At 49.5% G+C, this 24,110-nt stretch overlaps 2 protein-coding genes across 4 annotated transcripts; one reads left to right on the forward strand and one right to left on the reverse strand.

Moving 5' to 3' along the window:
- The first annotated feature begins 1,945 nt into the window (after nucleotides 1-1,945).
- On the forward strand, nucleotides 1,946-15,285 carry LOC146342108 (uncharacterized). Of its 2 annotated transcripts, XM_084805653.1 has the most exons (5): nucleotides 1,946-2,052; nucleotides 2,185-2,214; nucleotides 5,969-6,094; nucleotides 8,803-8,887; nucleotides 14,013-15,279. In XM_084805653.1, the coding sequence occupies exons 1-5, from the start codon at nucleotides 2,001-2,003 to the stop codon at nucleotides 14,644-14,646; spliced, it is 927 nt and encodes a 308-aa protein (XP_084661779.1). In that variant the 5' UTR covers nucleotides 1,946-2,000; the 3' UTR covers nucleotides 14,647-15,279. The 2 variants fall into 2 exon arrangements, with proteins under 2 accessions (XP_084661779.1, XP_084661778.1); XM_084805652.1 differs by lacking the exons at nucleotides 1,946-2,052; nucleotides 2,185-2,214; nucleotides 5,969-6,094 and having other exon boundaries at nucleotides 8,569-8,887; nucleotides 14,013-15,285.
- Nucleotides 14,705-24,110, reverse strand: TMEM238 (transmembrane protein 238). 2 transcript variants are annotated; one of them, XM_084805654.1, is made up of 2 exons: nucleotides 23,183-24,110; nucleotides 14,705-15,467 (listed from the first exon to the last, which is right to left on the reverse strand). In XM_084805654.1, exon 1 carries the CDS (start codon nucleotides 23,539-23,541, stop codon nucleotides 23,185-23,187), a length of 357 nt encoding a protein of 118 aa, XP_084661780.1. In that variant the 5' UTR covers nucleotides 23,542-24,110; the 3' UTR covers nucleotides 14,705-15,467; nucleotides 23,183-23,184. The 2 variants fall into 2 exon arrangements, with proteins under 2 accessions (XP_084661780.1, XP_084661781.1); XM_084805655.1 differs by lacking the exon at nucleotides 14,705-15,467 and adding an exon at nucleotides 21,421-22,833 and having other exon boundaries at nucleotides 23,183-23,734.

Below are 24,110 nucleotides of genomic sequence, written 5' to 3' on the forward strand. Positions count from 1 at the left end.
TAGCTCTTTTAGAGTTCTGACTGAAACCCGGAGTGGATTCACCACCCCACTGACGTCGGAGCCATTAGCCTCCACTGTCAAAAGTTCTTTCCACATGTCCTCAGCTCATCCTGTTAATCCTCATATCAACATCAACCTGCAGCTGCCTAATCCCCAATCCAGCCATTGGCCTGTCTTGCCCAGTATAGTTTACTCCAGGGGCAGGCAAACTTTTTGGGCTGTGAGTACATTTGGCCATTTGAGGAAACTGTCCTGGGCACCACCACAAAATGGCTGCCATGGGAGGCAGGGCAAAGGACAAGTCACATCCCTAATGACTGAGTACAAGGCAGAGGTGGGGTCTGAGCCACAACACACTAAACAATGCCTTTGGGCCCACAGTTTTCAGCACCAACACAAACCTATTTCACAGTGATCCCAGCTGCCAATAAGAAAATGTGTAAATTCTGTGTGTGTGCGTGTGTGTGTGTGTAGATTGGGAGAGGTAGGGCACTTTGTGGGTGCCAAGAAAGGGGTCTTAAGGCACGCTGGTGCCTACCGGCACTACGTTGTCTACCCCTGGTTTACTCTAATTGGCATTGCTCTCCAGGCACACACAGTGTGCGCAGAACAGAATCTTCCCTTTCTAACCCTTGTCTTTCCCACCCTCTCTTGTCTTCCCACCCTCATTAACTAGTTTAGAATGGATTCTCCTCAGGAGCAGAAACTTGCTTACACTGCCTGTGTAGCTCTGTCAGGTGTCATCCGCCATATATGTCTTTGGTGTGGGATATGTAATAAGTCTCCAGCTCTTTATCTTCCCACAAAAAAACCCAGACCCCTGAGTGTAAGGGTGGGAAACCTGTGACCAGGACCAGCATAAAGAGTAGGCATGGTTGGGCACCTGCCAAGGGCCCACACCCCAGCAGGGGCCCGTTGTCAAGAGCCTCCTGGAGTTGCTCCTCCTCCTCACCATTGCAAACAGCTTGTTCACCTTCCTCACTCTGGTGAGAAGGAGGACGAGTAGATGCCTCTGCCTACTTGCTCATGGGCTCTCGGCCTGTCAAACATGCAAGTGGTAGCACATATGAGAAAAGAGCCTGAAGAGCAATAGCAGCTGGTGACATGGTGGTGAGAAGGTAGACTCCCTGGGGGAAGGGATCCATTGAAGATGTCCTGCCCAAGGACCCTCAAAAACATGGACCTGGCACTGCCTGTGACCCTCCAGATGACATTGGACTCAAGCTCCCATCAGCCCCAGCCAACATGGCCAGTAGTTGGCAATGATGGGAGTTGTAGTCCAGCAACATCTAGGGGCCAACAGTTTCCCATTCCCGCCATAGCAGCAGTTCCTGGAATATCTGAGTAGGAGGACGTAGGGAGCCACGTATGCACAAAATAATATTTTTTTAATCAGAAAATCCCGTGTTTTCCTTTGCTCCCCTCCCCCATGCTATGAATGCAGTTTTCTTTCCCCTCCCTGCCGATATATCGGCCCTGGACCATATTCTTGAACCCCTCTGACCAGTGAAAGCAGGGCTCGCAGGGTTGAAGCGCTGGGACTTTTTGGTTAGCAGGGATGATGATGTTATCTGCCAGCCCCCTCAGACTTCCCTGTTCCTTCTGAGCTTTGCTGCAGTCCTCACAAAAGACACATATAAGATGGAGAGAGAGAGAGAGATGGATTGACACAGCTGCCTGTATTTTTGGCCTTTCCTTGGGAGCATGGCTATGGAGGTGGCCATGATGAGCGCTGGCGCTTCAAAATTTACCACTCCACCGCTGCCCTTGACCCTGGTCTCTTGGTTGCTAGGTGTGTGAATACTCTAGAACTCCCAGGTTCTATGACACTTCTTTGCAATTCTGAGGCCACTCATGTTCCAGGGCAGCCTCACGCCCCAGGCCCTCCCCTTCCCACCCCATTAGAAGAAGGCGTCTCGTCAGTCCCAGAGGTTCCTGTGGGGAGCCCTGCTGTGGGTGCCAGCCCCACATGGAACTGGCATTCCCAAAGGGAGAGAGATATGAGCCAGCCTAGGCCGGCCTTACTTCTTTGCCTAGTGCTGGTCCTAGAAGGTAGGTCAAGGAGCCCCCAAGGCTGGGAGAGCAGCAGATATGTGAGACGTTGTGGGTGGGGTGGATGGGCAGGGCAGGTGTCTCTCATGGCCTTCCCTTCCAGTTCTGATTTTGCTCCTTTCCTTCCACCAGGTACAAGCGGAAGTTTCTTCAGGCCTCTCAGTGAGTAATGCAAGGCTTTGGCTTCCTCCCTTACCCAACTCCCTGTCTACCTTCTCACCTTGCTCCCCTCCACCACTTGATCCCAGTGTCCCACTCTCCAAAAGACAGGTCAAGGTGCTCCCTCTGGAGGCAATGCTAGGAACCACAGTCTTGGGTGTTCCACACTTTTGATTTTGGGAGATGCTTCCAGACGAGGCTTTTAATGCCCGGTTGCCCTGCCTTGTTCATGGAATTTTATCGGGGAGGAGAAAAGGAGTCCAGACGTTGGAGACATCCACTTGTGATCCTCCTGTGTTTTCCTGCTGCTTCTTCCGTCTTTTTTTCTTACCATAGAAAATCCATTAGGATGCAATCCTGTGCATGTTTAAACAATTACAGGACTTTTTTCTGTCTAAACATGTGCAGGATTGCACTATTAAGGAAGAAAAGACACAATGCCTTCTGGTTGTTAGCACAAAGACCACTCCGTCTGGAAGTGCCCTCTTCTTATTTTTGCATTTCAACTGAATATGAAATTTGCACTGTCCAGACTTTTCCATGGCTTTATTCACAACCTTAGACCTGCTGCTGCTGTTTTGTAAAGAAAACTAATACTCTCAGAATACTCCATATTCATTCCTAATTGTTGGTGTGATTGTACTCAGTCCTCACTGTATTCTAATGTAGTTAATATTAATTGTATCTAATAATATTCCAGAACTAATTAGTATTCAGTAATAGTGGTATGGTGAGAGGCCACATCTTTAGGGAAGGGCTGTAGCTCAGTTTCAGAGCATGTGCTTTGCATGCAAAGGGTCCCAGGTTCAGTCCTCAGCATCTCCAACTAGGGCTGGAGTGGGTGGGACACACTCCTGTCTGAAACCCCAGAGAGCCACTTTCAGTCAGAATAGACAATACGGAGCTAAATAGGCTGGTGGTCTGATACAGTATGAGGCAGCTCCTTATATTCTTTGATTTTAGAACAAGGGTGAGACACCTTAAGCCGGGGGGCCCAATCCAGTCCACTTGGGGTCCCAATGTGGCCCTCTAGGGCTCCCCAGACAGCCATGTCCTTTCCCTCATCCCCACCCCCTTTCTCCTGGCCACCTTTTATTTGGTTGTTTCCAGGCATCTGTGCAGGTTTTTCGCCCTTTCTAAAAGGTTGAAAGGCCTTCCCTAAAGCTTACTTACTGGTAATGGGAGCTTTAAACTAAAATAAGGCTGGTGTTTTGGCCCCACTCTGTTTTGCCTTTGGCTCTGCCTGCCCCTGAGAGCTCCTCTAAAATTGAATTTGGCCCTCTGGCTGAAAGAGGTTCAATATTCCTGCCATAGGGGTAGGGACTATCACAAGGCAACTGGCCCCTTCTGTCACACACGCACACACCTCAGCCCCACAACCTGTCTCTCCATCAACTGTTAAAAACAAAACAAAAACAATACAGGTGTTATTAGAAACAATCCAAAAGCCAAAGTAGGCCAATGCCTTTATTAGGACCGACTAAAATATCATAAAGTAACGAGGAAACTTTCACATTCTCTCTACAGTTCTTCTTCAGGCCAGATGTTAACCACTTATAGGGCCGGGGGGTGCGGGGAGGAAAAGTTAGTTATGATGGAAAAGGGCCAAGCAACACTCATCTCTCAGGACTGGCTATGCTGACTAGGGCTGGTGGGAGTTGTAGGCCAAAACATCTGGAGGGCCACTAGTTGCTCACCCCTGGCCTAAAGTCAGCAGTTTCCAACAGTTTTAAGATAAGAGTGCAGGAAATTGTTAGGCAGACTGAAGAATATATGATATTCTTCATATATATGAGAGCCACGCTGGATCAAAGCAAAGGTCTATGTAGCCCAGGGTTCTGTTCACACAGTGGCCAACCAGATGCCTTATAGGCAGGCCAGAAGCAAAACATGAGAGCAACGGCATCCTCCCACCCATGTTCCCCAGCGACTGATATTCAGAAGAGATAGGCTGCCTCTGATCTTGGAGGTGGGCTACAATCCTATACACACTTACCCAGGAGTAACTTCCATTGAAAACAATAAGATTTACTTCTGAGTAGCCATGTATAACGATTGCCCTGTTAATTAGGTTAAAGCCTGGTAGGTGCAAAACTAAGGGAGCCTTTCACAGCCTTGACTCCCAAAATGTGGTTGAACTACGATTCCCATCACCCCTGATGATGGACCATGCTGTCTGGGGATGATGGGAGTTGTGATTCGACAGCCTGCAGGGACCCAAGGTTGGGAAAGGCTGTGCTGAGGATTACTGGGGCAAAGAAGCAACAACAGCTGTTTCCCCCATTTTTATTTTAAATGTAAAAGGCAGCAGTTAGTTAGATCTGTCTCCAGCACATGTGGAACACACAGACCCCTGCTAAAGCAGAGAGCAGAAGTAAAGGGAAATGTGGTAGTCTTTATCTGAGCAAAGCCACGGTAGATTTTAAGAAGAAGCTACATTCTCATCAGGCAGACTAACCTAGGAAATCCCCCTTCCTGCTAACTCACAGGGGCCCTTGTTGCTCATTTAAACATATTCAGCCTTTCCTCTGCCATGATTCACAATAACTCTTAAGAGCCAGTATTTTCTCGCTGTCAGAGCATCTCGTTGGGTCTAGATTGAGGGGATCGGATACCTTCTTTCCAGTGGAGGCTGGTGGCTCTGATGTTAGTGGGGCAATGAATCTGCTCTGGGTTTCAGTCAGAACCAATCAGAACTCTAAAGGAGCCATCCAAGATGTGAAGCTCTGCCTGATCAGCCTGCTGTCCAGGTGATGCTAACTGTGGGTGGGCATCTTCAAGGCCCCTGCTGATCTCCCTTCTTATGGTTTTTTGGCATTAAAATGGATTTGGACTGGATAACCCTTCAAGGAGAGGACTGTCCTCTCTCCAATAGAACATATGGCCACCATAGTGAGACAGGCTGGGGGGGGGGGGAATTGCTAAAAGCAAAGGAGCAGAGCAAGGTAAGGCAGGTAGTGGTGTTTTTTGGCTCCCCTGCCCCGCACACTCCCTTTAATGTAAAAAGCAGACCCCGGTCCCGTTTTATCCGTGATTGTGGCATCGTTGTGGATAAAATACACATGGCTATCCTGTCACATCTAGTTTGGCTCTCAGCAGGGATGTGAACCAAGATCCGCCCACACTCCTAACATTCTAGCCCTACTCCACTCCGCTATGCTGGTTCTTGGTTTGAATACAATTGTAAACATATGTCATGGTGTAGAGGAGCTGGGGCTCACAGGTTGACGCGCCAGGACTTTTTCATTAGCAGGGATCCTGACATCATCTGCCCCCTGCCTCAATCTTCCCTGTTTCCTCAGAGCTTATCTGCAGTCCTGACAGTAGGCAGCAGTGGGGTGGGCGGGCGGAATGGATTGGATTTTCCCAGATAGATAGAGAGAGAGAGATCAACACAGCTGCCTGCATTTTTTTACTTTACTTAGGGTCCTGGCTATGGGAGATGAGCACCAGCACTTCAGAATTCACCACTACCCCACTGAACACACAGATGTTTGTGGCCATTTTGTTTATCAGACTGCCGCCCTCTTGTGGGTAAAAACCACACAAGACACCATGTGTATGTGCAGAGAGGCAATGTGAAACAGTGCTTGGATATTTATTGTTTTTTAAAATGATGCCGAGTGATAACTCTGAGGGAGTCCAGATTTCCTTTTTAATTGTCATCATACATGCCATTTCTTTGCGAGAATGATGGCCAGAAGGCAGGACAGAAGTGGCTCTGAGACTGAGGTGAAAGGTTCTCCATTTCTTCTAGCCTGCCACCAGGACTCCTCTCGGAAGAAAATCTGTGGCGGTGAACCAGAAAGTTTCTACCCTAACCAGTGCCTGCAGAAAAAATGCTGCTATGAGAACCATACCTGTTACCACCATGTTATTGATGGTAAGACCAAGAGCAATTCAAGGCCATTGGGTTGCAATGCAACGGCCATTGCTTATTTCATGCACTGTGTCTAAACCTCTTCCTTCGGAGGAAGCATATCTGTTTCAGAGATATCACATTTTCCCAGTACCCAGATCACAAGACATGTATCTGCATTACAAACCTCTATCACTTTTATAACAGAGGAACTGTCAGTTTCCCCAAAAGGATCCTGGGAATTGTAGTCCGATGTGTGCTGACCATTCTCTTGGATATCCATAGCCCCCCCTCATGGAACTACAGTTCTCTTGGGAGAGACAATGACTGTCAAACCAAATTTGAGTCTGTGGTGTAGATACTAATGATACGTTGTGGTTGGCAAAAACATTATTCTTTCTTTCCCTGAGAGTGGAGTCCTTGTGCTTTGGGAAGGCATTTGGAATGTGATTGTGCAAGTGTCACAGGCATCTATTGGGCAATGCCTGTGTTGTCGTTGATGCTAACACCAAATCACCATATCTGTGGTATATTGTGCCTACAAAGTCTGCCAAGAGGAGACATATAGGAGAGTAAGCCCCCCTGTGTTCAATGGAGTCTACTCCCTAGTATGTGTGTTTAGGATTGCTACGTAAAGCTCTTTTCTGCCATTCTAAGGGCATTTCTATACCAGCCTAAAACCCTGCATTTAAAACAGGGCTTTCTGCTTCAGGTTTAAATGCAGGATCACTTCCGACTCCCTTTTTCACGTGCTTCCTTTCCCCCTCCTTCTCCCCATATCTGAGTCTTCCATTATCTTTCATTGATCTCGCTCCCAAGCGGAACACAATGGGGTAATTTAATAGCTCATTATCTGCGATCTATTTAAAAATGGAACAAAGGCTGGGTCACGGCGTCATGCAACCTTCTGTGAAGGAGCAATCTCAATCACAGGATAAAAGCCAGGTGTGAAGGAGTCCCCTGTCAGGGGTGGGCAGCTTGTGGTCCTCCAGCTGTTTTGGCCTACAACTCGCATCAGTCCTTGCCAACATAGTCAGTGGTGAGAGTTGATGGGAGTTGTAGGCCAAAACATCTGGAGGGCCACAAACTACCCATCCCTGTAAGAGGATACAAGTAATGTGTGTGGAGTGGCAGGTCTCTGTGTGTTCCTGAGAATCTTCCCACATGTCTAGCTGCACATGTAGAGGGATCTGTACAGATGCTCTAATGAATTTACATAAGTTGGGGGCAGAGCCTGCTGCCACAATGGTGCCCCACATACACTTTCACTGAATCTACCTGGAATACTTGAAAAGGACTGAGCTATCAAGGCAACTGCAGAGAACCTCATTGTCATTTTCACTCTCTTCACCCCACCTGCAGTTAGGAAGAAAGTTGTTTTTAATGGGAGGAGGGCACACTACTAAACGAGCTACTGGAGAGCCAAGCTACAAGAGGTGCAGCTACTGCTGGACGGTACCACTTCAGATTGCAGGTGGGGGAATCACATGTTCAAAGGCTCCCCAGATAAAGTACTTCCTGCATATAGGCCACTGGAATATCAGGGCAAAAGCTAGTCTAGGCTAGAACCATCTCCCTAACATACTTGCGCCCTATATGGAAGGAATTATTTTATGTGGTGCACCAGTCAAAAAGGAGATTTTCTCCACTTACAGTCCAAAGAGGTACTGACCAGCAAGAGCTGTATCATGTGATGCTCCCAACTGATATAGCTCAGTTCTGAGTCTTTCAGGCTGTTTAGTGAGACATAGAAAGGCCATTTTATACCCTCAGGAGATTCTGAAGCGATTTATGGATTGTAGCACTTCACACTTAGTAATGCATTGCATGTTCGAATGTTCCTCCATGGGGGCAGGTGGGAAATGCACAATTCCCTGCCCATAGAAAAGTAATGTGTCAGGGAGGCTAGGCTGGAGCTTTCTCTCTGTCACACTGGTTTTCTATATGCAGGAAGCATTTTATTGGTGGAAGGGAAACCTTCAAACAGCACAACCCTATTACCATCACCTGCAGTCTTATTTAGAAAATGATTTTTCCAGTTGATTCTGCTGCATGCATTAACTGAAGTTATTTTCATGCTTATGTATTTTTATGATTATATATTTTAATGATTTATGTATTTTTAAACTGTAAACCACACTGATAATTTCTGCTGAAAGGCATTATATATGCTTATTAAATAACTAATACCAGTCCTAGGACTATTTTGCTAAAGCCAAGATGTGGTAAGAGCCATCACACTTTGAAATGGTCAGACAATCCCTGGGCTGAGAAATAATTCCTAAATCTAAACTCCAGCTTGCAGCTCAGAGGTAACTTTCTTCCAATGTTAAGTGTGGGAGACCGTGTCTAAATAGGGCCTCAGGGACTTGGCAGAGCTCAGCACTGAGATCTGTCCTTAGTCCCCCTTTAGATAATTTTTGTCCAATCAGTGCTGAGCGACCTGGTCTGTGAGCCACTATTTTAATATCCCACAGTGCTCCCGACATAGAGTCACTGCAGTGCACTGTGGGAAATTAAAATGGCAGCTCCCATACGCAGCCCCCTAGTGCTGCTGGTGAGCTGCTGCTACTATCACCAAGTCAGCCAGCCAAGGGGGCTACTGAGGAAGGAGGGGGGCCTCCAGAGGGCACTTTGCGAAGCCCCCTCAAATCCAGCCCTGCTGCCAGCTGTTATTTCTCAGCCTCCAAGCAAGGCATTCACTGAGTCAATAGCTGCCTTTTGCCTGACAGGTGCCAAACAAAGCCGGAACGCAGGGATCCTTGGTGGAATTTCCGTCGCGGTTGTCCTCTGCAGCATTTGTCTCTTTTTCAGCTGGTACGTCATGGGTCTTTGGTCCTTTTGCCCACAGAGTCTGGCCGTCCATTGTGTTTGGTGGCTGGGTATTAGGAGGAGACATTTGTTAATTCTCTTACTAGCTGGACAAAATTCATCATTTTATTCCCTTGGACTTGGGCTGCTAAACATGCAGAATCTTGAGGCGGGGAAATTCAGGGCTCTTCCCACCTTAAAAAGGAACTGTTTTGCCTGGATCTGCAAACCTTTGTGGGGTTTGAGCAACTAGCAAGCCACAACACACAGCTGGCAGCTCACAAATTTTCAGGCCTGATCTAGGGACCTGTCTGTGGTACAGATTTATCTGTTGCAGAATTGTTATGCATCATGAGCAAGGAATGCTGGAAAATTATGCTTTTGTGAAGGAGTTGGGGACCCCAGCTGTGGAATTCTCACTCACTCCCCAAAATGAAAAGTGTTGATCAAGAAAGCTGACTTTCCATTGGTTTTAAATACTAGTGAACAGACCCAGTTTTGCACAGGTTGGAATAAACCTTAGTCTGATACAGCAATGCCTTCAAGCAAACGTACACTGCTGTCAGAGTTGGACACATTGTGTTGCCCTATCTGAATGAAGCCATACTTGCTATTTCCCCTAGGCATGGTCCCTGCCCTGATATACCCCAATAGCCACCCAAGGCAGGGTCTGTCCACTCCATTCCCCTAAGGAGGCTGTTCCATAGCAGCGGGGAGGAGGCAGGCCTATAACTGTCCCTCCAGCTACTGATCTCTCCTGGCTTCAAACTGTATGGATTGCAAAGTATGTGCTGACTAGGGAAGTCTGCCCCTAGTGGCTGAAGATGTTGCTGCAGGCTTCAACGACATGGACACATTTAAATTAATTTCAATTAAAAACAAAATAACCCTGAGATGCACACCCCTAGGGTCCCCTTAGTATGCATGCCAAGGTTCAGGTGTTTCCCAGTCTTGGAACTATAGTGCTGGTGGACAGACAAACATATACATATCCTCATATTATTGTTAGATATAGACTGGGTTCACACAACTTGCTAACCCACACTCAGGGCGCCATCACACAAGGCTTTTATTGTGCGCTCGTGGTGAGTCACTCACAGAAGTTTGTAGGTCCTTTTCACAATGTTGTCAACCTCCAGGGCACATCCAGCAGTATTTCCTGGTTATTCCATGTTAAAAAGATCCAGAGATAATGAGGTAATTCACTATACCCCAGATTTTCCTCACTGTGTACATTTGTCATTGTGCTATTAAATAGCCACTAGATAGCACTGTTTTGTTGCAAACTATGGAACACTGAAAATGGAAAACTTCCCCTCTCAGCAATCATGTGGTTGCTGTCTAGGAGCCCGTGGTAAATGCAGAAAGACTCCGCAGCCCAGAAAGCCTGGTAGGACCATGGATTTTTTCTTTAATGTAGATGCCCTCACTGGTTGAGTGTGGGTTGTTGCTGAACCATAGGTTATCATGTTGTCTGAACGCAACGTGTTTTCCGCAGGGTGGTTTGTTAACCATGCAGTGTGACTTAATTTTCTTGAACAAGCCACCTTGAGAACCCATGGTTTGTTGCTGGATTGTTCAGAGTGGTTAACAAGCCACACTGCAGGGTTCACAAGCCACTCAGTGGAAAATGCACTGTGTTCGAACAGCACAATAACCCACGGTTCAACAACCCACACTCAACCACTGAGTGTGGATTAGCGTGATGTGTGAACCCAGCCACAGTATTGAGAGGGGAGGGGAAACCCTTCCTGATGCTGTAACCCACAATCCTGTCCTAGTTCTCATTCTCTCTCTCTCTCTCTCTCTCTCTCACTCACACCCCTGACCATTCACTAGAATTCCATCATTTCCCAAAGAAAACTTCTGTCCCAGCTACTCCTGTTCTTACAGAAACCAGGAATGCTGGATCTCTCAAACTTAAATTCACTCTCTTCCCAGATAATGCAGGAGTTACCTAGTACCTGTCTAACCCACAGGAGCCCAGACAGCTCCCTTTTAAAAAGAGACAGAAACCAAGATGTATGCAAAGCTCACCTTCCCACTCACTCTTGCTCCACCTTTCTAATTCTTGGGGCCTACCTTTAATGCCAATCTGTAACATGGAACCCAATTTATTTTTTTGTAACATATATGTTACTTGGTCTGCTTTCTAGTTGCTTTCACTCTAGGACTCCTTAGTGTTGTTGAGTTATTGCCTTTTTGCAATTAATTTGGAAGTAGAATTAAACAGAGGTTCCAGTACACAGGCACTTATCATAGCTCATGACCAAGATCCTTCTGTCACGTTTACTATGTCACGACAAAAAAATTAAAAGAAAAATGTAATGAAATAAAGCTTCCACCCACCCTGTGCCCTGTCAGGAACTGACATTGAGACAAGGGGATATTCAACACCCATCCTCAGCCGCAATCCACATGAAGCAATAAAATTGGCAAGCCACCAAACAGGAAACTTAATTAAAGGCAAAGAAGCCCAGAAAAGCTTCAGTAATGCATTGTCTGTTCAACCTGGTCAGGCTGGTTCTGTAATTGCATTTTATTGCCCACATACACAAACAGCTAAAAACTAAGTTTGTTAAAATAACAGAGGACAACACAGAAAACACTGGAACATAACTGATTGGCAACAGCATTGTATGGATGATCCCTAGAAGCTGAGTGAAGAAAGGATGGCAATTTCAGAGAAGAGCAGTGGATCCCAAAAAATCGGGTAGGGACCTTCCACATGCAGAACCCTTCTTCTCATGAAAGGTCCCTTCCTCCTGTGGAAGGCAGATCCTGGATCCAACTCATACTGGTTGGAAGAAAGTTACTCTTCCCAGGGCATCCTGGGGATTGTAGTTCTGGGGGAGGGAGGAGGTGGAGATCTCTAACAGAATTCTGAGCATGTGCACCATACTCCAATTCCAAGTATTTGGAGCAGGGAGATATGCTAGTTAAATTAGTATAGAACCAATGAAGATTTGTAGTGTGGACATTCACTTTCTCCTTCTCTTGCCACCCCACCATCTTTCTACTTCTCCTCAGAAAAGCAAATGTCATCATGCCACTGGTGGGATAACTTTAGGTCAAGCTGCAATCCTCTGACGCGTTATCTGACAATACCCTAGTCCATGTTGGTTCTCAACCTACTTTATTTATGTATGATTATTTTTATACCACCCAATACCTGAAGCTCTCTGGGCGGTTCACAAAAATTAAAACCACAATGTACAACATAAAACAATATAAAATATGAAAGCTTAAAACTACAATATCAAAGTACAACCAGAATAAAACCTAGCAGCAATTAAAATACAGATTTAAAACAGCAGAGCTAAAAGATGAGAGTTCTAGAATGCTGGGAAAAATAAAAGGTCTTCACCTGGCGCCGAAAGGAGTACAACCTAGGTGCCAGGCACACAGACCTCTCTAGGGAGCTCATTCCACAGCTGGGGTGCCACAGCAGAAAAGGCCCACTTCCTGGTATTTAGCAAGCCACCCTTACAGAAGCATAACCACATGATTGTTGTTAGGGTAGTTCCTCTTTTTCTGGCCAGGGTCCTCTTGTCCTTGGCCCAGTGTGACAGTTTGGTTGCCCAAGATGTCAGAAGCAGTAGCCACGCTGTCAATCACTTCATACGTTAGCCAAAGTTCTTAGAGAGGCTTACCATGAAGCTGGGGAGAGAGAGCACTAGAGAATTCCAGATGTATATTATTTCATTGGTGAGGTCACTGCGGAAGTACTCTTGCCATACTTCTGATACGCGAACTGTCCTCTTGCCCCTGTCAGGCTCAGGACGAAAACTGTTCTGGTTTGGAACAGGCGCCGATTTGCACAGCTGTCCCGTCAATTGTGAAGCAACGCCTCTCAGTCCCATCCCCTTGCAGAGTAGAGGTGTGCACAGTGGTGATTGGCTGGCCCTGGTGTCAGGCACAAAGCCACCACCTCCTGCCCCGTTGGACCAGTTTTTAAAGCAGTAAAAAAAAAAAAAAAAAGTGGCAAAAATGAAATAAAGGGCTGTAGAAATGTTTGAGTAGGTAAAAATGGAGGTGCTTGCAGAGGTGGAAGCAGTTAGCCAGGCTGAAATACTGGGTGATGGGTTGGATTCTGCTTCTAATCAGAAGCAAGGTTGAAGTGTCACAGGAGAAGTGAACGTTAGGGGGGGAGCAGAGCTCACCCCACAGCAATTCACCCCCACACACACTCCTGTTTCCATGTATGCCTGCACGTGACTCAACCCTATGCTCTCACTCTGCCAGAGTTGAATGATGTGGAACCTCTGGCCTGGGGGCCAAATCTAGCCTTCCTGGGGTCCCAATCCATCTGGGTTCCTCAGAAGTCCACTCCCCTTCCCTGCTCCTTTCCACCAACCACCGATCGTTGGTGGTTTCCCTGTTTTTTGTGCAGTATTTTCCCCATTCTAAAAGGCTGAAATCATTCTCGAAAGCTTAGTTACTGGAACTAAGATCCTTAAGCTACAATACGCTGGTATTTTTTGTATTGTTATGTGCTTGGGGTCGGTCTAAATTGCCTTCCAGGGTTCCCTTCCAACTCGGTGCCTCTGATTATAAAGAGACTGAAGATTCTTCCAGACTCTGAAATTCTTGAGCTGGGAACATTTGTTCTGCTAGGCCAAGGAGAGTGGCTGAGTGAGGCCTGTGGTATAGCAGGAAGTCAGGCTGGGAGAGAGTGAATCTAAGATGGAGGAGAGAGCTGATTTTGCTCTTTGCAGTAGATCCCTACCAGCTGAGGGGGAGCAGGAAGCTGTTCGACTGCTAATGTTGTGGACCCTCATCTTGAGCACAGGGTAAATAAACCTTTTATGAAAGAAACACTACAAGTCTCCAGTGTCCTCCTTCTCAGGAAACTGAACTCTGAGTAAGTGCTGAAGCCCCCAAAACTTCTCACCTCTTCAGAAGTGGGGTGCAGGAGCGTAACAGTATCTTGGCCCCACCCATTTTGCCTTCAGATCCCACCCACCACTGGAATGCGGCCCCCAAGGGCTTCTCCTAAATTGAATTTGGCCCTCTGGCTGAAAGGGGTCTCTCACCCCTGCCAGAGTTCCTTAGGACAAGTCCTGCATTCCAGAGGGAAAACCCTGACCCCTGGTCTTCCCATATCCTTATATGCTTCTCTCCTATACAGGAAGTTCAGGGAGTTCCAAAGGAAGGAGAAGGGGTCCGAGATGCCGCAGAGCGAGGGCGAAATGGCCGATTATCTGGTCAAACTCCTGGATGAAGAAAGTGAGACTGATGAATACAGAAGGGCTGAGTTACTCGATCAGGGAGAGTCCTGGACACAACGAAGCTTTATACAACCAGCCTGGAGCCCAGAATCGCCGGAGCTAATGGGAGGAATAGAGGAGCTACCATGGAATCCAGAACTGAGTCCAGAACTGAGCCCTGAGCCAATGAAGTCAGTGGAACCAGCAGTGCCGGGACCAACGCTGGCACTGATGCCAGAACCGGCACCACCCCCAGCCCCGCCCGCAGGAGCGCCGCCAGCCCTGCCCGCAGGAGCGCCGCCAGCTCCGCCCGCAGGAGCGCTGCCAGCACCACCGGCTCCGCCCGCAGGAGCGCCGCCAGCTCCGCCCCCAGAAGCGCCGCCAGCACCACCGGCTCCGCCCGCAGGAGCGCCGCCAGCACCACCGGCTCCGCCCCCAGAAGCACCGCCAGCACCACCGGCTCCGCCCCCAGAAGCACCGCCAGCACCACCGGCTCCACCCCCAGGAGCGCCACCAGCACCACCAGCTCCGCCCCCACAACCGCCACCAGCATAACAATCCAGTACTGCAATCCTCATATACATTTAAGTCTGTCAATAAAAGAGTTTAGTTTCTTTGCCCCTATTTATTGATGTGGTCACACTGTCCAGATCCAGCATCCATAAAATCACTGATCCTTTTCCAGGCAGCCCAGGAGTCCTTGTTCCCAGCCAGCTCTGCGGTCACCCATCTTTCTCAGTCGACCTTATGCTCTTTCTTGTGACTTTAAAAGCCTTATGACCAGAAGAAATTCAACACATGCAGCTTTCTCAACCATGGCATCCAGTGCTGGCTCCAGGGAGCAAGCAGGCCGTGGCATCTGCTGCTGCTCCTCACGACCACCACCGTTGTCTGGGCCAGTGAGGGAGGTGAACTAGCAGGTTGCAATAAGGAAGAAGAGGCGCAAGTCCAGGGGGCTCTTGTCAGCGGGCCCCTGCTGGGTTGTGGGACCTCGGTCAGTGCCCAACAATGCCTGGCACTGATGCTGGCACAGATGCTGGTACTGATGGCATCTCCATTGGGTGGAAAGCTGCACCCAGTGAATTTCCAGCTGTTCTGCAGCTGTTAAAGATACAGGAGTCCTGGAAGGGTTGGGTGGGGAAGGGGTAGCCAACCCAGCTTGCAGCAAAAATAAAGGAGTGGAGACTGGTTATGAAAAAAACAACTTTACAATGTATGTAAAGCTAAATTCGCACAAAAGATACTGGAGGAAGATAAGCAACAGCCTCAGGGCAGGCAGTTGGAGGGATGAGTCTTAACATCCTTTTCCTGGTATTCAGTGGGTCCAAGGTCAGGGCCAGTCCCCGGAGCCATCCTGGCAAGTCCATTCATCCATCCTGCAGGAGGAGCAGAAGATCCTCCAGTTAATCGCAAGCTCAAGAACAGACAGTTACAAAAGAGGAGAGAGGTGCAGGTTGGGGCAAGAGAGGAAGCTGTCCCCAGCACTAATGCCCAAGCCCTCCAGTTCAGAGCCAGGTCGGAGGAAGAGGAGAGGGCTTTTTAAGGGCAAAAACAGTGGAGGCTGGTGGCTCCAATTTTAGTGGGGCTGTCCATGCTGGCTTTCAACCAGTGCCAGCCAGAACTCCAAAGGAGCTATGCAAAGTGCTGAACCTTACTGGTTCCCCCAAATGGGTTCAGCACCTTGGCTAGCTCCTTTAGAGTTCTGGCTGGTTTTGACTGGAACCCGGAATGGATTAGAAGCCCCACCAAAATCAGAGCCACCAACCTCCACTGGGCAAAAATGAAGCTCAGGAGATGGTCCAGAGCTCATACGTGTTTTATATAGTTGCCAGTTTGTCAACCAGCCATTGTAGCTGCCCCTTTAACAACAACTGCTTAATCTGCAGTCAGTAAAAGCATCACCTGCCAAAAACAGCAGCTTAATCTGCAGCAAAAAGGCCCAAGAGCAGGTCTCATTTTCTTCCTGGTCATTTTATTGCAAGTAACCCTAGTTCATTGGGCACATGCATGGGGGGATGGTGCTGGCAGAGGAAAGGGATCCCCTAGTGAGGGGCAGGCAGGCCTCTCTTGTAGAAAGGAAGGGGTAGTGCTACGTATAGGAGGTATGGGGGCAGCTAGTAGTTAAGAGCAGGGGTGGGGAACCCCCAGCCTGCAGGCCTGAGCAGGCCACATCTGGCCTGCAAATGTCCAGACTCCCTCTGCCAGCTCCTCCAGCTGGCTTGGAGGCCAATAGCAGCTTGGGGAGGAGGCGGAGAGATTAATCCCCTTGTTATGTCTGATCTGTGATTGGCCCACAGAAGGCTGGCATGGATCACGTGGCCCCACCACCCAAATTGATTTCCCCACGCCTGGTTTAAAGGGTGGAAGAAGAAGCACCGCCTGCCCCATCACATTCCCTAGGACAATTCTTCTCAAATGGAAAGCTGGGCCCCACTGAGCAGAACAGCCGCTCGTTCCTTATTTCAAGGAGCCTGAAATCAGTAAGAAACTTATTTAAAATTGGAAGGACGCATGTCTAGGCAGAAATAAGTCCTACAATGCTGGAAGTTGAAGGACTTTTTTTCTGTCTAAAGATGCATGAGATTGTGCCTGCCCAAAGAATTACATTTTGGCCCCGGAGACCGTTCCCAGATTGAAATTTGGCCCATGGACTGAAAACAATTCTGCACCCCTGCTCTAAACCCTCCCTGCTACACATGCTATAATAATAATAATATTTTTGTTGTTCAGTCATTAAGTCGTATCCGGCTCTTCGTGACCCCATGGACCAATCCCTTAACAATCCCAATTTTCTTTAACAAAATAACCTTCCTGGCCTGTTAGCAGCCCCCACTTTATAGTCTGACGTTTAGACTCTAACCAGTTCTTGTTTGGGGCTGGCTCTAACCAGTTCTTGTTTGGGGCTGGCTGCCTTTTGTTGACGCTTGAATGCAACACTCTTCTGCGTGAGTGCTCTCGCGAGATCTTAAGATTTTCTCCCACTCTATGTAGGCTTTTAAATGTCGTGGAATGTGACTTGAAGCAACAAGGTTATGTGCACACACACACAAGGAAACTGCACGCTGGGCGTGCAAATTAGAATCACGTCCCAGTCCAAAACGTTCCTTAGCGAAAGCCCTGATGGGTGGCAGGACCTGGCTTCGCACAAGTTGGAATAGCGTGACATTGGATAGAGTGAAGCTTTCAAGCGAACATGCGCAGCTGGCAGAGAGCTGGACACATTGTGCCAACCCTGCCTGAGTGAAGCCCTGCCTGCTTGCAGCCCTAGGCACAGCCCCTGCCATGGTGCACCCCTACAGCCTCCTGATGGAGGAGGCATGTAATTGTGTCCCTCAGCCTACTAATCTCCCCTGGTATCAAACTGCATGGACTGCAAAGCTATGTGCTTGTTACGGAAGTCTGGTCCCAGTGGCTGAAGATGTTACTGCAGGCTTCAATCCCATGGACACATTTATATTAATTCAAATTAATGTATTTTGAAAACAGAATTGCCCCAAAGCACACCCCTAAGGTTCCCCTTAATATGCGTGCCAAGTTCCACTTGTCTAGGTTTCACAGCCTTGGTGCTTTGGTGCTGACGGACGGACAGACAGGCACACATCCTCTTTTTTTATTATACGATGTATCATAAATAAGGTTTAAGATCAAGGTGGGTGGGAGGGTGCAATTTTATAAAGTCCAAGAAACATTGCCCTCGGTCAGGGATGTGAGCGAGTGGTGACCCACCAAGCTGAACACATACCACTGAGCATGCATGACATGGCCCATCACAAGCAGGCAGAAGAACCGGTCCTTCCCTGCGCTGCCGTGCGGTGCGTTCCACATGGCGGGCCACAAGCGGTGCAGGTCTGCCCAGGGCATCATGGCAGCTGTGAGAACTGGGAAGGATGGGACAGGTGGGTCTCTTGTTTCATCCAGCTACAAAAACAGCATCTGCTGTCTCTGGTTTCGAGACGTATGGCATTAAAATTTTAATGAAGATGTTGAAAGAGGAACTGAAGTGAGAAGGGAAGCAATAAGGCAGAAGTGAGAGGAGGGCTGTGGTCCTCCAAGCAGCCAGGCTGGCCATTATGGGACTAGACAGGTCAGCCTTCCCTGACCAGGTGTCCCTCAGATGTGTTGGACTACAACTACCAGAATCCCCCAGCCAGCTGGAGGGGCATCAGGTTGGGGAGTGCTGAGATAGGCCTTTGGTCTGATCCAGGAGGGCTTTTCTTACATTCTTAGAGGAGCACTAGTTGACTGTTGCTGGATGAGACCAAAGATCCATCTCGTCAAGCACGCTGTCTCCAAGTAGGGTGGCCATGTTTACTTTACAGAGGGAAGTCTCCTGTTTGAACAGCACGCAGAGAACAGTCCTCTCTTTGAAGGCATCCTCTGGTTGAAGGGTTGTCCAGCCAGTCCAAGTCCAGTTGAAAGATAAAGAACCAGAAGAGGGAGGGAGAGCAGAGCAGGAAGGGCCTTGAAGTTGCCCATCCACATTTAGCATCTGGACAGCAGACTCAGCAGGCACACAGGTCACCTGGTCACAGTCATCTCTGCTAGGGTGAGATGTATGGAAAGTCTATTTAAAGTATAGTGATTACTATAGTCATTAGTAGCCAGTGTGGCGTAGTGGGTTAGGGTGTTAGAGACTGGAACTTGGGAGTCCTGGGTTCTAGCCTTTGCTTGGCCATGAAGCCCACTGGGTGACTTTGGGCCAGTCACTGACTCTCAGCCTAACCTACCTCACAGGGTTGTTAGGAGGATAAAATGGAGAGGAGGAGGATCATGTACATCACCTTGGGCTCCTTGAAGAAAAGGTGGGATATAAATGTAATAAGTAAATAAATACATGTGCACATATATGTAGAAATCAGCATATGTGACCATTATGCAAATCTGTGTTCCCTTTTCTCCTCCTTTTGGTGAGGAATTTCCTGTTTTTGGTGATCTGTGAATGGCCACCCAATTCCCAAGCATGGCTGGCCAGATACCTCTGGGAAGCTCACAGCACAGCCGAATACTTTAGCCTTCCCCCGCTGTGTGTCCTTAATATCTAGTATTTCAAGATATACTGCCTTTGAACATTGGGGTTCCATTTAGCCAACCTGACTAAGAGACTCACCCTCGGTGAATTTGTCTAATCCTTTTTAAAAGCCATCATCACATCTTTGGCACTGAATTCCACAAACCAATTATGCATATAAGATATCAGAAGGGTGTCTGTTATTTTCCTCCTATTTTTAATTCTTATTTTTTCATGCACTACTCATGCTTTGAACACCAGCCAGACATGCTGAACGAAATTCAACAGGTGAAAATCTTTTTTACTGGCACGGAGAGAAAATGATGGGGGAACTTCTCTTGCTAAATGTCTGGGGGAAGGGCCTTAGCTCAATGGCAGAGCACCTGCTTTGCATGCAGGAAGTCCCAGATTCAATCCGCAGCATCTCTAAGTAGGGCTGGAAAAATTCCTGTCTGGATTTTTCAGACAGGGGAGGAGAGCTGCTGCCAATCAGCATCGATAATACTGGGCTAGATGGACCAATCGCCTGACTTAAGTACAAGGCTTCCTATGTTCCCAAGTCTGCATGCTGGACTGTTGTTAAAGGCACAGGAGCAGAGCTAGTAAAAATATATAGAGATCAATCTGGTAACCATACCAGAGGCAGAAGCTTTTACCAGGAGAGACACCAGCTCCTCCTTGGCCTGACCCATTATGAAGCCTGACTGGGCCAGGAGGTAGACTCCATTCAATGCATCTGTGGTCAACCTTCCCTTAAGAATGCCCTTAAATGAGCCACTTGCAGCCTCAAGACCCAGAGGTTCTACTCAAGCAGCACAAAGACACCTATGATGTAAATTTGCGGATTGTTCAGTACTGGTCAAAACTGGTGAAGCATGAACTGGGAAGTCCCCAGTTTCACTCTTACTTCTGCCATGAACTTGCTGTCAGTTTCAGCCCCTGCCCACCCCCACAATCTTCAAAAGGGATATAATAGTACCTGCCTTGTAAGATGATGATAAGGGTTAGGACAAGGTTAGGGGTGTGCAGGAACGTCTCAAGAAGGGTGTGTGTGTGTGTGTGTGTGTGAATCAGGCAGCCGTCTTAGGTGCCATATTCCTGAAGCACAAAACAATTCCCTGAAGGTGGCAGCTGGGTGGCGCTGGGGGTGGCGCTGGTGCCTCCGTAGCTGCAGCTGCATGCCCCTCCACTGCCACCTGAGCCACGCACCCTGGCACGCCAGCTCTCCGGAACAGCAGGCTGATGCCCAGCTCTGAGGGGTCCTCAGAACTAGGCATCGGCCTGGCTGGCACTCCCGAGAGCTGTGCGGGCGAGTGCTGCAGCAGGAGAGCACCTGGGGCAGCTCTTTGGCATGCCTGGGGCTCAACTCCACAAACCCCTCAAAGCTAGGCGCAGGGCGGGAAAGCTCTTTGGAAAGCCCCGCCGACTGCGTCTCTACCGTGCAGAGCTTGCCTGGCCCAAATGCCTCACTGTGAGGGATCCTTCCACACAGCGATGTATTCTGGGTGAGGTGGCCATAGGCACACTCCTGAGGTGTGTGAAGTGCTCTGAACCCTAAAACGCTACAGAAACATGCCAATATTTATTTCCAGAGGGGCCCAGAACTGGAGTCAGCTGAGTGTTCCAGAGGCTGGCCGAACACACCACCTGGCCGGAGTGACAGGCTGCTGTTGCTGCCGCTGCTGTTCATGTCATACATCTCTGGCTCCTTCCTGCCACATGCCTATGTATGATGGGAATGTAGCTAGTACCATCACTGCTTGGAATGCTGCTGTCTTCTTGTTACTATCACTGAATGGACCTGGCTTTGCACAGGTGGGAATAGCCCTGACATTGGTACAGTGAACGCTGCAAGCAAAGTTACACAGCTGTCACAGTCGGACACATTGCGCCCATGCAGCCTGAGGGAAGCCATGCCTGTCGACACCCCGAGGCACAGCCCCTGTCATGGTGCACCCCCATAGTCCCCCGAGTAAGGGGTCTGTCCACTCCATTCCCCTGAGGGGGCAGCTGCCCCACAGAAGGGAATAGTGGAAAGGCATAAAAATGTGTCCCTTGGCCTCCTAATCTCCCCCGGGGTTCAAACTGTATGGACTGCAAAGCTATGTGCTTGTTAGGGAACTCTCCCTCTAGTGGCTGAAGATGTTACTGCCGGTGTCAACCATATGGACATACTTAATTTTTTTTACATTAATTAATTAATGCATTTTAAAAACAAAGCAACCCTGAGGAGCAACCCCCTAGGGTCCCCTTAGTATGCTTGCTGAGTTTCAGTTGTCTAGATTTCACAGTCTTGAAGCTATGAGAGTGACAGATGGACGGACAGACCAACAGACACACATCTTTTATTATTATAGCTTACTGTTAAGCAGTGTTCTTAATAAAGTGACCATGCGTCCTACTTTGCAGAGGATGGTCCTCTACTTGAAGGCATCCTCTCTTTGAAAGGCTGTCCAGTCCACACCCTGTTTAAAGATAAAGAACTAGAGGAAAAAGGGAGAGGCAGGGGAGGCCTTGAAGTTGCCCATCCCCAGTTGGCACCTGGGCAGTAGACTGAGCAGTAGGCACTGAGCTCACCTGGTTACAGTCTAGCATGAGATGTGATGTATTCCTATTCAAATTGTAGCCCTCATTTCTAAATTTGCTTATTTAGATAAATTAGCATATGCACATTTTATGCCAATACATGTCCTCTTTTCTCCTCTTTGATGCATTTCTTCATTTTGGACGATGCAATGCATATGTGGGCACCGTAGTTCCAAGGCGGAAACTGAACCAATGCAGCTTCTGGCATAGAGATACAGTGATGGGGAAAGCTTTTTTGGCGGCGTTTCTGCCCATTGTGTGGCTGTTCAATGCAAAGGACCCCACTACAAAACAAAGGTAGCAGCCTTAATTAAGACTGTTGAACATCCATACACAGCCGCAGTACTTTAGGGCTGGACGGAATTATGAAGTCCCTACATTGCCCCTTAGTTGTATGCTTTAGAATTTTCTCCTTCAAAATAATATGAATAGTCTTCCATCTATGTCAGCGCTGCCTCCCCGTGAAGTGGCAGAGGTCTTTCCCAGCCCCATTACGCAAGACTCTTTAACTGGAGATGGTGGGATTGAACCTGGGGCCTTCTGCCTGCACCGCACTGTTCTGTCCCTGAGCTATGTGCCCTGGCAAGGCAGGAAAAGGCTGGAAAGTTCAGGGATTTCCATTAGGGCAGGGGATGAGGAAGCAGTGGCAGTATGTGATTGCAGGGTGGAAATAACATGGAAAGCTCCAAAATGCATTGGCTGACAACAAGGAACAGAGGAAGCTGCCTTATACAGAGTCAGATCCTTGGTCCCCCTAGCTCAATATTGCCTACACTGACTGGCTGGCTGTCAGCGGCTCTCCAGGGTTTCGGACGTGCATCTTTCCCAACTCTAGCTGGAGATGCCAGGGATCAGACCTGGGACCACTGAGCTACAGTCCTTCCCCAAGACGCTGCAGAGGACTCCGTCCCTCTGCCTTTAAGAGTCGTGCAGGAAAGGGAAATCTGGCAGCAACAGCGTGTCACACAAGGGCAAGATAAATGGTTGCGGGCCACCCTGCTAATCCGATCGCACTCTAGTAGTAGTAGGCACTCTGCTGCCTGGGGATGGCGGGGGTTGTAGTCCAGCAACTCTGGAGGGCCCCGGGGTGGGGAAAGCTGAATTCCTGGGTCCACGCTGGCAATCGCTGGAATCCCCATAAGCGTGCGCTGAGAAAAAGTTGGGAAAATTCACCTCTTTACTGCTGATTGCAAGGACAGGGTAGATAAAAATGACACCGCGCGGGTACGACTCCAGCTTGGGACAGGTGTGTCCCCCCCCCCCCGGTGTCCAGATGGCCTTTAGGGCCGCCAACCGGCCAGAAAGGAACCCGATGCAGCTGCTCTAGTGCGCTTTGCGCCGCAGGTCGTGTGCAGGACGCAGCCGGGCATGAAGCGCGGTGCCCCGCGCACGCCTGCCCGTCACGCGGCTGTCGAAAGCTGAGCCGCGGGGGCCGGCCGGGAAGTCGGCACCTCGAGGGCCCTGCAGGGCCGGCCAAGGAGCGGGGCGTCGCCTTACCTCTAGGCCGCCTCCCGGCCGCCCGGCACCGGCCGCATGGCCAGCGCGCCCCCTTGGCGCCGGGACCAGGTCCGCGAGATCTTCCGGGCGAGCCGGGCCAGCGTGCCGCCCTTGGCGCCGTAGTCCCGCGCCAGCTCTTCGGGGGCGATCTCGATGTTGCCCGTGTACCACATGATCCAGCCCAGCAGGCTCAGGAAGACCAGCACGGCCCCCGAGTAGATCAGCAGGTCCCCGAAATCCCGGCCCCGCAGCCGCAGCCGGGCGAAGATGCCCGTCAGCAGCGCGCCGGTGCCCGCGGCGTCCATGAGCACGGCGAACGCCAGCGCCAGCCGGCAGCGGCCCAGTCCCGAGGCACCCATGGGGCCGCGCTCCGGCGGCCGCGGGGATGGCGCTGCTCCGGCCGGCACTTGGGGTCCCGGAGTGCCGGGAAGCCGAAACAACCGGGCGCGGGGGCAAAGGAGGGGCGCGGCCCGAGGTCAGGATGAGGGGCGCGCTGCGTGGGCTTGCGGGCAAAACCCGCTCCGGGAGCCTTGGGAGGAAGGAGAAAGCGGGGGGAAAGGGCGGCAGGAAAAGGGACTGGCCTACCGGGTCCAGGGAGGACAGGAGGAGCGGCCTGCAGGTGAGGGACCCAGGAAAGCTGCCCGACCAGTTTCAGAAGGGGCGGGGCAACACCCAGGTAGCCGTGGAATTAACTCTGCCCTACCCTCTGGGGCCCGGAATCCTGGCTCCCCGGCACCCCCTGAATCGATACCGAACCCCTTCCAGGAGACCCAGCTCCTCGACTCCCCTAGATTCTCTGCCCCAGTTAAACTGGGAACCCTGGAGTCTCAGTCCCGCTCTCCCCATGCTTGCTCTTTTGCCATTGGAAATAACTCCTCCTGCCCGCACAGAATCCAGGAAGGTGCTGGTTCCATAGACCTCCTTTTCT

This window comes from Heloderma suspectum, chromosome 6, assembly GCF_057233095.1.
Source record: "Heloderma suspectum isolate Gila_16-S chromosome 6, 16-S_ref, whole genome shotgun sequence".
NCBI lineage: Eukaryota > Metazoa > Chordata > Lepidosauria > Squamata > Helodermatidae > Heloderma > Heloderma suspectum.

What these genes read in the sequence shown, in the direction of transcription:
- LOC146342108 (XM_084805652.1), top strand. Translation starts at nt 8,592, where the DNA reads ATGGCAGCTCCCATACGCAGCCCCCTAGTGCTGCTGGTGAGCTGCTGC. An exon ending in ATTTGTCTCTTTTTCAGCTG is followed by an intron (nt 8,888 to 14,012) that starts GTACGTCATGGG and finishes TCTCCTATACAG; the next exon opens with GAAGTTCAGGGAGTTCCAAA.
- TMEM238 (XM_084805654.1), bottom strand. Translation starts at nt 23,541, where the DNA reads ATGGGTGCCTCGGGACTGGGCCGCTGCCGGCTGGCGCTGGCGTTCGCC.